Source organism: Pteropus alecto, unplaced genomic scaffold, assembly GCF_000325575.1.
Source record: "Pteropus alecto unplaced genomic scaffold, ASM32557v1 scaffold161, whole genome shotgun sequence".
Lineage (NCBI taxonomy): Eukaryota > Metazoa > Chordata > Mammalia > Chiroptera > Pteropodidae > Pteropus > Pteropus alecto.
Window position 1 is genome coordinate 5620065 of NW_006432943.1, and position 15881 is coordinate 5635945.

The 15881-nt window shown below is 33.6% G+C and overlaps 1 protein-coding gene across 1 annotated transcript in view; it reads left to right on the forward strand.

Moving 5' to 3' along the window:
• The window catches only part of ANTXR2 (anthrax toxin receptor 2), a 140155-nt gene that overhangs the window by 8451 nt on the left and 115823 nt on the right, over nucleotides 1-15881 (forward strand). Inside the window, exons 4-7 of the mRNA XM_006907619.3 lie at nucleotides 10308-10389; nucleotides 10855-10962; nucleotides 11067-11135; nucleotides 11906-11986. Coding sequence (XP_006907681.1) covers nucleotides 10308-10389; nucleotides 10855-10962; nucleotides 11067-11135; nucleotides 11906-11986 — 340 coding nt within the window. The remainder of the gene's footprint in view (nucleotides 1-10307; nucleotides 10390-10854; nucleotides 10963-11066; nucleotides 11136-11905; nucleotides 11987-15881) is intronic.

Sequence of the window (15881 nt, forward strand, 5' to 3'; positions counted from 1 at the left end):
GTGTGAGAGAGAGAGAGAGAGAGAGAGACAGAGAGACAGAGAGAGAGAGATTGATTGATTGATTATAAAGGCATGGAAAAAAGTCCAGAAGATATGTAACAAATTGTTCACAATGATGATGTCTTAGCAGTGAGATTCAAGATAGGGAGAACCTTCATCCTTTTAATTTACATTTGTCTAGGTTACTCAGTTTTATTTTAACAATAATGTATTATGTAAAAATTAAACAAATGCTTAAATTATAAAAGAAATGTTACTGCTGTTACTGACTTCTGTAGCTAGAGATAGCTATCTTGGAATCAGAACGCATTTAAGGGTCGGAAAGAGTAAGCATTAGGAGTAGAGCATATCCAGCTGTTACACTGGAGGATCCTGAAAAGTTCCTTCTTAAAATGAAAATACCAGGATTAGATCTTGGCTCAAATAGACATAGGAGCTATATACTAGCTGTGTGACCTGACACAAGTTACTTCACTTCTCGCTGCCCAATTCCTTTGCCAGTTAAAAGGAGCTAATCATTCCTACCACATAGCAATGTTGGGACGATTAAATGCATAATAATGCATGAAAAGGCCTAATTGACGACTGAGAGGAAAGGAGATTTGGAGGTTATCAGTGTACACTGTCATCATCATTATCATCACGCTGTGCCAGGTTTCTAACAGAAATTTAGAGAAGTGACTTCGCTCAAAGTGACGCAGCTAAGCAGTTAGAGCCAGGGATTCAGCTCAGGTCTGACTGCTGAGCATGAGCACTGAACTGCTGCACTGCCTGAGACTCTCTATTTCCTCTTTTCCAGTTTTCACAATTAGTCAGAATTTATCATAAGTCAAAGACATATTCATCCTCTAAATTTATTCTTTTATCTTCCAAACTATTGATGTGGTGAGAGGAAGTGATTATAGTTGGGTTTAAACAAAATTCTGTAGAAAAATCAGCCTTGGCCACAGATTGTGCTAATCCTGAGAGGTCTGGACATGGAGCAGTTCAGATTCTGGTCATGGATATGTTAATACTTATTTTCAGTGAAGTCCCACATCTGCTTTATCAGTATGTTCTAGAAAATTAAGTACACTTTTACTCGTGCCTGAGAGACAAACCTGGTACACTGAAGTGGCAAAACACAGAGGTCAATTTCTTGGGCCTCATTAAGGCATTGAGTGGGGAAATGGAATAAATATATACAAAATGCAGTAAGTATGGACTTCAGGTGTAATCCAGGTACCATACTTTGGTTAGTGTAGACTAAGTTGGAGGAAAATTTTTTCACAAAACCCAGATTGTGTAGAGCATTTTGTAAGCAGGTATTTTTGCGTCAAGTCCACTACCTTGGATTCAGTGGTCTGGACTCGGGATCACAGAGATTTTGACATATGTTGGCCTTAGAGTGACCTGTTAAATAAACAATAAGCAAGTTTTTATATAAAGTGATAGATAAACCTCTTCTTAAGATGATACTGTGTTAGCAATTCTTGTGTTTAGAAAATAACCTTTCACTCTTTTGAAACCAATAAATAATTGTAAGTTGAGGTGCTAATTGCTTTTTTTGCAGTTTATCCTTTATGTAGTATGTAGTAACACCATTACTACAGCAGTATGTAGTAACACCATTAAATAGATAATTAGAGTGAGTGTGTTTGAATGAATGAACAGATTTCCTCTCATACAATTTTTTTTTCTAATTCGTCAGTCTGGTTAATATTTTGGTTTATTAATGGAAGTAGACAATAAAAGTAGTAAAGTTTATTGAGCACTTACTATGTATCAGTCATTTGCTAAATGCTTTATATGCAATAGTTCAGGTAAAGTACAATGCTAAATGGATTATAAATCATTAGTAATCTTGTATAGACATATATAACATCTTGAGAATGTTGTTTTGCTTCACGTTTTACTCAATCTACTAAGTTTTATCTTCTAAAATAAACATTTAATTATGTTATGTAACTGGCTAATTATTATAAAATTCTTAGGTATTGTTACATCTTGTTTGCAGTTACTGTTTATTTCAAGGACTAATGACCCTGGCTAATAATCTCTTAAGGATAAAGAACAGAATTGACCTGTGAGATAAATACCTATACATTTGTGTTTATGCAGTTATCTAAATTGGCATTTGGTAGCATAGATGTATGAACCTTTTAGCTTTTGTGGTAAACTGTTCTTCAGTGACCTCCAGTGAAGCAGAGAATAATACCTATACATACATACATATATATATGTGTATGTATATATAATCACATATACACACATATGTGATTATATATGTAATATGTATAATATATAAAATATATTATATATAAGATAAATATATTTACTTAAATACATATTTTAAAAATGTAGGCTGGCCTTATTGCTTACTTTAATCAATAGATCACAGCAGACATAAATATGAAACTGTACCAGTCCTAGGTCTAAGCCCGAATAAGGAGTTTCCTTTGGTAGCCCTGCCATATAAAAACTCTGACTATCGTAGGACCACCATGGTAGGAAGAAACACAACTGAGCCACATTGAGAAACCACATGGAGAATAAAGTCCTAGCTGAGCTCCTAAGCAATAGCCAGCACCAGCATCAACTTGCCAACCATGTGAGTGAGGTCATTTAAACTCTTCTGGCCATTCCAACTTTCCACCTGACAACGTATAAAGCATAAGAACTGCTCATTCAGTGCACAGTATCATGAGAAACGATAAATTGTGTTTATCCCACTAATTTCTGGGTAGTTTATTACGCAGCAATAGATAACCACAATAGAAATTATGACTAGTAGAAGCTGAATGATCCTGAGGAGATTGACTATAAAAATCAGAAGGGTAGTGAGCAAATTGTTATTGGAGGCTGAAACAGAGATATGTAGTGGTGGAAAGTTTGGTGGTAATGTGGACAATAGAAAATGTACATAATGAAGTTGCAATATAGCTAAAGAGATTTTTGGGAAGGATATTGAAGGTGTCATTTGGCTTCTTTCAGCTACCTATGATGACATATGAAAGGTATGAGATGAGATAATGAAGGAACTTTTCAGTTTTCAGACAGGATTTAGAGAAAATATAAAGAGCCAGGATGTGATGGATTTGAAAAATAAAACTCTTTCTCATCCCCAGTCTCCCTTGGCAAAAATACTCCTCTAGTTTAAGAAATGGCCTTAGTTCAATGATCTAACTCAGACCGCTGCCTGTAAAATATGGCATCAGAGGAAAAATCAGATTATGGGTGCAGTTGCAAGACTCTTGGTTATGACTTCAGAAAGATTTAAGATGATGTCTTGTAGACCCTTTTATCTAGATAGAAAGACTTAAAAGATGTGCCTCATAGACACTCTCAGGTAAATATAGGGCTTATAAATCTTTTGGGTTTATGTCTCACCTGACTTACAGCCTACAGTGGAGGAGAGCCTATTTCAAAGAAGTTTTGCGCATGTGGCTTTTTTCTAATAGAGTGGGTTATAATTTGATACATAGGAATCCACAAAACTTTCAAAGGACATTTAACAATGTGAATTAAAAGAGACATATTTCAAAATGAAAGAGATTTCTGGGTCCTCAACTTCTTATGGGCAGGAAGGAATCACATAAATGAGCTATTTCTTATGAAAAAAGAAAGATGACTCAGAAATCAGAGTCAAAGCTTAGAGGGTGGAGTCAAGAGCCACTAAGATACATCCCCAGGAAGTAGGACTGAGCTGTAATCAGGGAATTGGGAATATATGTAGCAATGAAATATCTGACACTTATGGTACCAATTTCTCTTTTGATTATTCAGTGATAAATGAAAAAGCACTCCAAAACAATGGCTCAAACAACAATTTTATTATCTCTTACAGTTCTGTGTGTTGATGACTCAACTGGGAGGTTCTCTGCCCCATGAAATGTTACCTGGTACTGTAATCATAAAGACTAGTTGTTGATTCCAGAACTCAGCTAAAGTTATTTAGTGGAATACCTTGGTTTTCTTCCATGTGACCTCTGTATATAGCATAGGCTTCTCAGAGCATGATGACTGGATTCTAAGAGAGGACTCAAGAGCAAGTATTACAAGATAAAAGAAGCAGTCTTTAATTCTCTTAAGGGATGGTTTTAGATGTCCAAGAACCTTATTCTATTGCCAAGTGGTAATAGGGCTTTGTCAGATTCAAGGGGAGAGGGGATAAATTCTATCTCTTGATGGGAGAGTAGGCACATAAAGAGCGGGAAGCAATTGATGGAGGTCATAGTTGGAGATTATCTACCACAGTTTAGATGAAAAGTAATATTGAAATTTCAAGATGAACCTCTTTCTGAAATAAATATGCCAGTTCAGAGAAAAAAATATAAACCTTGTATATAACCAAAATAACAAATTAGATTCATAATTTTGACACTAGTCTTTAGATTCTAGTGCAACCTATAACCCATCTCAGTAAATTTTGAATGATAAATGTCCCTTTACTTTTATTACCTATTATTAACCTCACCCTCTCATTCCTCTTAATTTTATATAAACTAAAAGTATTTCGTTTATGAATAATATTCTCTTTTACTTACATTCTCTTTTCCTTTTATTATTTTAATGCTACCACTATTTCCTTCTTGAGTTAGATTGACACATTTCCCTTTTCCTCCATGATTTTTATTAGTGTTATTAAATTTACACTCTCCAGGACCTAAGAATTAACAATATGTAGAAATACTTTGGTAGTACAATGTGAGAGTGAAAGTTTTATTTATTAGAAATGACAATAAATTTCCTAAAATATTTTAAAAATTTATGCTATAAAAGAAGTATATTTTGAGATTCTTGATGCTTAACTGTTCAAGAGCAATACTGAACACTTATGCATATGATTTATGGCTTATCTTACTTAATATAAATTTTTAAAATTCTATGTGTTTTATGAGAGACTAGTAAAAGGATAGTTCTCGAATGAGGCCTACACACTGTGACTAACAAGGTTAATAATTCATACTTAGTTCTCTTCTATTGGTAAAGAGACAGGAGTACAGTGACTATGTATAAACAGTTGGTACTGATTGTTGAACACATGTGCCACGTGTTCTACTAAATGTCTTACATATCCCTTTAATTTTTGTAACAACTCCACTATGTAAGTACTATCATTATCTTAATTTTTCATGTGAGAGAAATGGAAGACCAGAGAGGCCAAAGTTACAAGACTAGTAAGTGTTAGTGCTGGAATCGAAGCCAAGGCCTTATCCTTGACCTTTATGTTGCACTTATCGTTTGATGCAGAGAGGCATGATGAAGGAATTAAGGGTCAACTGGTGGATGACCTTGCTTGATCCCTCACATATCATGTGATAAAAGAATAATAGGTAATATTTATGTAATACTTACTGTATCAAATGCTTTACCTCATTCAGTTTTCAAAGAAGCTTTATGGAGTATTAGTGTTACCTTTATTTATATGTGAAGCAACTGAAGGATGCAGAGGTTAGATAACTAGCCCAGGCACACATACTTAGAAAGTGGAGGAACAGTCTTGCTCCCGAGCCTGGAGTCCATTATGCCATCTGTTACCTCAGATCCAGCCTGCCACCATTTATAGGTTTTCTAGGAGGGCAACATAGCAGTGTAAAGGAGAAACTATAACGAAGAGGGTTTGTTTTGGGTGCTACTCATTTCCTTTTTCCTCTTTCTCTTTCTAATACTTCTTTTGTCTAGGCATTCCTTCTGATTGCTCAAACCTACCAAATAGCATTATATTATTAATATCATCGTAGGTACCTAATACATATCTGTAGAATAAATGATTGCAAACTCCACTGGGGCAGGCATTGTTATTTACATTTTATGGGTGTGGAAGCTGAGCTCTAGGAAATTAAATAACTGCTGATGGTTACGTAGTTCATTAGTTGCAGAACCAGAGCTTCAGTTCATCTCTGATTTACTCCAAGTTCTGAACCTTTCCACTGGATTATAAAGCTTTCCATATAATTCCTTTCCAGGACTTTCTCCTCACCAAAGCTTCAATATAACACTTTCTTTTCTCTCTTCTCTTTCCTTTTCCCTCCTTCTGGTCTCTATATCAAAATATTTCAAACCTTAGTTTGCTGAGTGAGCTCTCCTTGGAATCAAGAAGAAAGTAAACTGGGTGAAAAATCCTACCAACGGGAATAACTAATATCAAGAAATAACAACAATAGTGGCTGCAACTTAGTACTATTATGTGCCAGTTAATCCTCACAATGGCCTCATGGAGTAGATATTTTCCTTTTTTATAGATGAGGAAACCAAATAGGACTTGGAATTAATCTGTATTCTCTCTGGCTGTAAGTCATACCATCCCAGAAACTACATTTTACTGTTAAAAGATTATCCTGTCACCCAAAAATCCCTTCGATAGGACTGACCGACAAAATAAGTAAGGAAAAGAACATTCCAACAACATGAAAAGGTTTTCAAATGAGGTTAGGCCAGAGGTTCTTAATTCTGGCTGCATATTAGAGTACTCTGGGGAGTTTCCAAAAAATACCCTGACCTCATCACAAACCATGCAAATTAGAATCTCTTCAATGAGAGCCCAGAAAGATTTTTTTTTTTTTTTAAACTTTTCAGGTGATTCCAATGTACAACCAGGGTGGAGAACGACACTGCATCTGCAGAGATGTGTATAAGAATAGCCATGAACTTGTAGAATCATGGTGTTCACATGTGGTGGTGCTCAACAGATGTGTATAGATAGATTGACTGAAATTTGGAAAGAGCTTTGAAATCTGGGAAGTTAAGATGATGTGCATTGAAAAATTCAAGTACTATAGAGGTATATTGTATAAATGTACATCCTTGGTCATGAGTAAAATGTACATAAAATTGTGCCTTAATTGTGCTAGTTTGGAAAGTCAGAGTTCTCTGCTAACCCTTTTATTATACTGTTATTTATAAAATTATATCTTTATGTTGGTTATGACATCATGAACACCTTTCACAATCCACAGTGTTCTACGGATGGAGAAAAGCCAGTTATGTGTCTCAGCACATGGTAGTTGTAATTGCTACTTCCTTCCCTTCTCTTGTCTTCTGATCCTTTCCTTTCCCTTTTTATCTCTTCCTTTCTCTACTCAGCAGAGAAATTTGAGAGATACTAACAGGGACGAAAGTGTTAATTTTATAGATTAAAAAATGAGTCAATGTGTTTTTGCAAATCTCTGATCAATACAATTTATAAAGAAGAAAGAGTTGATAATAGAGTTTGGGCCCCTGATTCTCAACAAAACAACCAAGAAGACCAGTTTTTATATACCATTTTGTTTAAATTCTTTCTCTTTCCAAAAATTATTTGAAGTTGCACTGAACATAACTGCAGAAAATCCATAACATATAAAAATGAGAACCTTGGAAAAGAGAATGTAGCAATATGATAACCATAGGACTTAGCAGAATTTTGTCAATGTGTAAGAAATTTACAGTGGGTTTCCTGGTAGGGGAAGAAACGTTTTACATAGGCGTAGTTAGTAGAAAAGAGGAAGTATATAGAGATTACTCAGGAATGACAAGAAACTTCCTCCACAAGACCTCATAGGGGACATTTTGTGTCAGAATAGCAGCATCCTTGACTACAGCTTCAAAATAAATACCAAATAGTTTCATTATTACTGTTCCTTGTAGCTGAAGACATAACATTAAAGCCCAACTCAGTGAGGTTGATCTTCGAAAGAAATGTCAAATTTGAGCAGATCTTTATAACATATTCATTTTTTCTTCAATTATTTTTACCATTTCCTCCTTGTTTTCCTTTATTAGAGATTTAAGTCACAGTACAGATGAATGAGTTCTGTTTTTAACCTAGCACATAATTTTGTGTCTCTCTGGTAAATGTTTACTAATAGAGAAATTTAGAATTTATTTTTAGTTTCTTGGGATCCTTCGAAGGCCTGAGATCTTCCTTGTCTCATTTTTGTTTTCATTTTCCTTAAAATAATGTTTGTTGATGGAAGAGAGGCTGACAGACTGTGTAGTTATGCTGGAAGGAGGCAAGACCAGGACTCATGTGGTTGATGTTATTGGTTGTGGGCAAAGAACATCTTTCCTCCAGTGACTATGCAGCTACAAAAGTAATGGTGAGATTTAGTGCAACTTAAAATATTATGGTGGCAAGTGTGAGAATGGATAAAAAAGTAAGAGATGCTCTGCTTCTTCCAATTAAATAAACTAGCAGAGACCTACCTTCCCAAAAGACTCTGAATTCCACGTTTGGCATTTTTTTTTTTTTAGCCTAGAGTCTTCTGCTGGTGTTGTCTGATCCTCAGAAGGAATGGTGAGCTGAATTTGAACTGAATGGAGAAGGCGATTTTTGCCATGCAAAATTTGTTTGTGTAAACTTGAATTTCAGTTGTCTTTTTCATTTTCTTTTTGGCAGCAAACATTAATGCTTGAGGACACGCTGCCACTCATTTCTGGGAAGCACCAAATATTTGGTTTTTATCTGTATTCAGTTTCAAGTTGTTTCTGTAGATACTAAACATAAATATTTAGATAAAACAAGCTTATAAATTATGTAATTTACTCCATCACTTGTGGAATTATGAATTTTTTCCTGTGATAGATTGAAAAATTTATTGAACATTTATTTTGTAAAAGACATTATAATAGTAATAAGTGCGGAGTAGGGGGATACATTATACATATAGACATGGGGATAGCCCACTGTAAACTTCCACTCTAGTTGAGAATTGAAAATATTAAATTAGTTTAATTATTTTAAGTAGAATGTTTTTAAGAGGCAAAATTATTCATTATAGTGAAAGTTTAACATGCATATGTTTAGGGCATCATAGAAAAGAGAGTGTAATGAAGTTAGAGATAGGTTCAGAATAGCTGGATTTTAAACCAGGTATTAAAAAGAAACATCCTCATGGATTAGTAGAGATGGCTGAATTAGGAAGGAGGAAGATTAAGGTCATGCTTTGAAAGTTGTCTTATGTTTTCTGAAAACTTCTTGATTTGGAGAATTCACCTGATAACATTACAATATTAACATATAAGCAATAAGTTACTTTTAAAATGTGATTGAGGCTCTGGTGAATGACTCATTTATTGCAAGTATTTGAAGCACAACATTGTAACATGACAAAATAATAATAATAATTAATTTAAATTACTTTTGACATGTGTTTTAATAGTGTATGATGTACATATATAAAACTTTGTGTACGAACCCAGTAAGTTCCTTAATGTTCAGATTATACATTTTTTATAGTGTATAGTTTGTGTAAACTTGAATTTTAGTTTTCTTTCATCTATCATTCATCATCTCAGTAGTGGGAGTACCCTTCATGTTTTATTTAAAGAATTACACTTTAGTTTTATATTTCTAGAATTATGGAGAAAGGTATTTTTCTTTGCTTTTATTTTAAAACTAAAATTCTGAAAACAATATATTAAGGTCTCTCTTCTGATCTTTTAAAGTTAAAATTTTAAAAAGAAGTTTTGAGTTTATTTTGGATTGTTTTTGCAACATTATTGCATTTATCTTTTAAGATTCTTGCTTTTTTTTTTTCTTATTAAAGGGGTTTCTGGAACCTATACCTAAAAGAAACCTGAAAAATGAGTCTTCTCTGACTCATACACACAAAATGGCTTTTAATATTGTAGTCATTCTTCATTTAGACATACTTCATTGGGGCAACTAATTAGTCATGATGAAAAAAGGTTCTGTTTTTTTCCTCTTTTTAATTCATATTTCCTTTCTCAAGAATCCATTGTCATCCATCTATCCATCCATTTATTCTTTTATTTGTTCATTAAATATACATCAAGTACCGATAGTATTTAAGAAAATGAGCTGTTGTGTGTGGATAGGTGAGAAGTGCTACAAAAGCGCCTACATCATGAGACTTAAAACTTTGGGAGACAAAATTAGAAAATGTTAATTTCCACAAATAAGGATTAAGTAACATGCTTTAAGAATTTACAGATAACAAAGAAAATTTGTACTTCTTAGGAAGGTACAGGTAAGCGCTTCAAAAATATGTTTCCAGTGAAACTGACCTATTTAATCCTTGTTTTTTTTTTTTTTAATGAAGGAACATGTTTTATTCCTTCATATTTAGTAAAACAAATATTAATAGATATCTGTTCTCAGCTCAAAATGCCTAAAATATGCTTAGGTTTTCAAGACATTTCACATCGTAAGTACTTTTATTTTTTGTAGTTAAAATACAGATGTTATTAAATACTCATTAAAATTACAAAGTATGAAGAGCTATCTTCCCTCAAAGTTGCAATGCTGCCATGTCTTTGAGAAGTGCTTATTGTGATCTTTGCTCATTTTTCTTTTGTTTAATATTATACTATGTTATTTTCAGAGGCAAAATCAGTAAAGGACTGGAAGATTTAAAACATGTTGTTCCAACAGGAGAGACATACATCCATGAAGGACTGAAGCTTGTAAGTTCTTTTACATTTATGAGTATGGGAGAGAATATTTTCTTATTCTGCAATGAAATAAATTATAACTCTCTAGTAAAACTCAAAGACCACTGTACATTTTATCTTAGAAAAAATTTTTTAATGCTTTTTGTTCTAGGGATGAAACTCATAAAAAAACATTATCATGGTAACAAGAAAAGTTTAGATGACATTTTGCCTTTTAAGGAATTTTCTATTTTCTCTGTGGTTATATTTAGACTAGTCAACCAAAGTTAAAAATCTATGTCATTTACACTCGATAGTAACTACTCTATAATGTAAATAAATGAATATTTTAAATAAAATAGTTAACACGAATATTGTGTTTTAAAGGCCAGTCCATAATATTTCAATTTTGTCAGACTTACAAATTCAGCTTGATAAAACATACTGGTTAAAAGTTAAGATTAAATCATGAGTTGGATAATTATTCTTCATTTTCAGGCAAATGAACAAATTCAGAAAGCAGGAGGCTTTAAAACCTCCAGTATCGTAATTGCTCTGACAGATGGTAAGTTGGACGGTCTGGTGCCATCATATGCAGAGAAAGAGGTGAGTATTGAACTGAAGCTATTCTTTACACCCCAGCCTTCTCATATATATGTATATATAGCCTGATATTTGAATAATATGCCCCCCTGCCTCTTTCTCCATAGGCAAAGGTTTCCAGGTCATTTGGGGCTAGAGTTTATTGTGTTGGTGTCCTTGACTTTGAACAAGCTCAGGTGAGTACAGCAGATCTGCAGACTTTAATCTCAATCACATAATTGTCTTAAGGATAGTTTATCTAATTCTTTCACTGATGACTTATTATGACACAAATTGGTTGTTGAAGATTTCCTATAAAAATGGGCGTTGCCTTGATTAATAATGTCTGATTTTGGCAGGTTTCATAACTGAAAACAATACTCTAAATTACTTGAACATCTATTTAGTTTGGAGTACCTAACATAGGACAGATATTTGGGTTAAAATAATATGAGTACTCCCGTTCTTTAACTCAACTAACAAGATCATTATGGCAGTCTGATTTAGCATTTCAATTTGATGTAAAGCTGGACTCTTAAAAGTGTGGGAATTTGAAAAGTTCACTTATATCTTTAATAATTTTCCTTACAAAAAGCATTTTTTTCATGAAGTTTTAAAGGTTTATATATTAAATTTTTTCCTACTCACAAAGTGATTTTACATTTAAATTTTTGGTCGAACATGACTAAGCCTCTCGTGTCTTGTGACATTTACATTTAGTAGAGCTCTGCTTTGTTTTGAAATTGAAATTTGAGGCCAATCTAAAAGGGCTGTGGCTAATCTCAGTTCATTTCATCGTGATACATTGAGAGTAACATTAGTACCATCATCTTTAATTCCTGACAGACTACGTTAGTGAATTAATCCTGCAGTGTAATTTTTCAGAACATAATTGAAATGCAGTGAGGTTTATAAAGTATTATATGTCTCAACCACACTCAATTACATTTTCTTCGTTTTTCTAAAGCTCGAAAGAATTGCTGATTCCAAGGAACAAGTTTTCCCTGTCAAAGGTGGATTTCAAGCTCTTAAAGGAATAATTAATTCTGTGAGTATTTCTTCATAGGTACAAAAGGGTCATAATTTTAGATTTGTTTTAAGCTGTAAAAAATAATCTTGATATCCAGTTCAGGTGGTCATTATTTTGAAGAAAGAGATTAAGAAGAAAGTTTATATTATGAACACAGTGTAATCCTGAAGACCGGGATTTTGTTCATAAGAGAGATTTGGCATTAATTCTTGTAAATTGAGCTCTGTGAGACTGTGATTTTAAGTTTAAGATGTTCATAAACAGTCTCAGATACTTCCACCCCTTGAGCATGGAGTTCCTCACCGTCTAGCTATCTCGAGCATTTTATAGGCCTTGTGGAAGAAGTGTTAAATGAAAGTTTAGACTGGAATGTGCGATTACTCCCTCTTTCCAATATAGTATTTCTCAGCTATCAGTCAGGCAACTTGGACCAGCAGTGGAGTATTTAACTGCTATTGTTCTTTCCATTTTAATGATTAATAGTTTCACTGGCACTCGTAATATTTCTATTTCAAATTCAGTTGAGCTGTCTCTGGTGATCATTAGAATATGGGCTATCCTAAAGAGAGTACGGGGAAGTGGAGTGATGAAATGCAAAGCAAAACTCCTGGGTTTTCACAGCTGAGGTTTATGTTTCGTTTTACTGCCTTTTGCTAGAAGCACTAGGAACAGTTGCTATTAAGTATTTATGATATTTTGGTAAACATCATCCTAAAATGGAAGTGAATAATATATATTCTCTAAGCCAAAGATTTTCCTTTAATCTTTAGGTATTTATTGAAGGAAAAAAAAAAATCTCTGGTTCTTCTGACTTTTGGTTCAGGCATTTAAAATTTCTCTTTAAAGATCATGTTTTTCAGGAACACAGAGTGAGATTGGATTTGGTTTTAGTATCATGTAGGCTTTTTTTCTTTTCTAATTAATGGAGCTTTTCAGATAAAACATATAATTTGGTCCTATCGCATATCAGTTCTTCTAGTGAACAGGCCAAATGTAAATGCAGAATGGAACAGAGATTTAAATATTTTAGGAGCGTACATATGTTATTGTACATATATTAATTAATATTAATTTTTAGGAAAAATTGCAATATAAAAATAATAAATATTTTAATAACTGTATTCAAGATAAATACTCTACAACTGTGATTTGTTTTGAAATATAGGAAAATGAATGGACAATGCAAAAGAGAGGATATATTTTAAATAGAACTTTATTGTGCTTGGGAATTTACAATTATCTTTATAATTATACTGGGAAGGAGAAAAGACCTCTCTGGGTTATACCCTTGGAATTTTTTTTTTCTTTATATAAAAAAGTTTAATTTAAAATTTTCCAGGTAACTGATTGTCTTTTCAAAACTCTCTTTTAACTAACTGAAAACAGACTCGCAAATATAGAGGACAATCTGGTGATGGCCAGGGGGGAGGGGGATTGGGGGCTGAGAGAAAGAGGTAAAGGGCTAAAGAAGTATAAATTAGTAGTTGGTAGATGGTCATGGGGATGGGGAGCAGGGCACAGGGAATGCAGTCAACAGTAATGTAATGGCTATGAGTAGAGCCAGAGGGAAGTAGAGTAACCGGGGGTCATTTCATAAACTATATAAATGTCTAACCAATGTTCTGTATACTTGAAACTAATCATAAAATAAAATGCTAAAATACTCTTCTCTTTTAATGGGTTATGACTACAGATTTCTCCTTCTAGAAATTTGTAATTGACAACCAGAGGAGGTAAAGTTGTTGTTGCTTTATTATATTTATTTGTTAAATTTCAGTTTTAAAAATTTCATCAACAATTTTAGGCAATGGAATTTTTAACTGTAGTCTTTCTTGCCTGAAATTGTTGATGGACTTTAGCTTCAGTAAGTTATGTTGAAAGATTTAGCATGATATTAGAAAGACTTGTGTTATTTTAGCTATAAATTACAAACAAAGCCTCTTGAGTTTCATCTGTCAGGAGCTGATGAGTATAGCTTTCATCTCAATTTAGTTAAACTCCAGCTATTTTGTCACAAAGGGCGGTGTAAATTATTCTCAGGGTAGTCAGCCTCTGGGGAAAACCTGACAGTAACTTGGCAAAGTTGGTAGGTAGAAAAATGGAGCTTTTACAACCAAAGTTGATCTCACTAATGACTGAGATTTTTATCAACATTATGATCGTTTGGGATTTTTGCCCACTTTGTAGAACTTTAAGGCACTTTAATCACTTTATCTCTCTTCAAGGCAGAACATGCTCCACACGATAATATACAAAAGCTATAATTCTGCCTGAAATTCAAGCTGCATTTTATACTTACAAAGTACCATCTTATCTTTAAAAAACTTATATTTAGTATTTAAAACAAATATAGTATCCATTTCAGGGTAAGGGCAGACAGAAAAGAATATCCCTCTATTTTTCATGATTTACCAAACTAATAGATAAAATTGTACTTGGAATGTATTTATACAAAGCTAAGAAGCAAATGGAAGAAATGAGAAAATTTAAGTCTTTCAGATGTTGGTACCACGAAGGCAAAATATTTGCTAACGTGATAGATAATTTTTTTCTGGCTAGAAGTTATTTAAATACATCTGGCCTCATTAATTGTCAATACATTAATTTATTTGAAGTTAATTTGTAATTGAGAAACATTGATAACATGGTTTTCCTGTTTTCTCTGTCCTCCCCACCCTTCCCACCAAAATCTATAACCTGAATAGTCTGGTCCCCTTACTGTAGAGGATATCACATTTTGTAAAGACATAGTGTTATCGAACAGAAAGTTTGTCCACCCAGCGCTGTCAGAGCCAAACACTAAAAACACCGAGAATTGCAGTGGGAAATATTGGCTATTTTATTATGAATAGTGCCACACAGGAGAATGGAAAGCTAATGCCCAAAAGCCCAAACGCCTCCATAGTGTGTAGGTTACAGAGTACAAGACACAATGAATTAGGGGGTTTCCGGATCGTGCTGGGAGCTTAATGGTTAGAGGTGAGGTAAAGGTAATGAATCACTTTTTTTTAGGTCTTTAGGGCAGTTCTGAGGTCAGTTCCAGAGTCCTTCTGTCTGGTTTTATGGGAAAGTAGCCAGGGAGTCATTTCACCTCAGGACTCAGGAGCTGAAACATAACTTAGTTCAAGATGTTATCTTTAGCCTGCAGTGGTCCAGACTGTGAGACTATTAGTCAGGTCGGGCTACTTCTCCCACTGCCTCAGGGATTGCTGATTATCTGGGGAGAAAGGCTAGGTCTCCGAGGGGTATATATTTAGAGAGAGATGATTTCTAGAACTAAGATTTAAAGCTAAATTTAATCAAAGTCATTCGGACCCTCGGTTTCATTTGTTTGTCTAGAATCAACTTCTTATCAGCAAGGATACGAGTTTCATTTTGGAGCCTTTCTTTATTGCAATTAAAAAAAAAAGAAATGCTAGTGGTTCTGTCTTTTATAACTTCCAAAGCAAAGGACTAAAAATGGCCTTTGTTATATTTGCATGTTAACAATTTAATACCTTTGTAAAACTAAATTGATTTAGACAATCATTTTAATGCTTTATGTTAATTTGGAAGAAAAATATCATTTGAAAATTTTTAGATTTCTATCCAGGCAAACATATATGATGTTTTTTGGAACATTGATTTAATTTCCAATCTTAATTAGTACTTATGAAGATTTAAAATTTATTATTATCTCAAGTAGATATTGGTGAAAAACTTTCCCTCTTTTTCACTCTACTTTTACCATTATCTAATTTATTCTTCTATTTACTCATTTATTGAGCTCTTAGTAAGCTTAGGGCATTGTGTTAGGCTTGGAACAGGGGACACATACTTAAGTAAGACAAATTCTCTACTTTAAAGGGGCTTGAAAATAATGATAATTTGAGGTTTGGAATATGGTGGTCCCCTGAAAAAATTACTAAGTGTG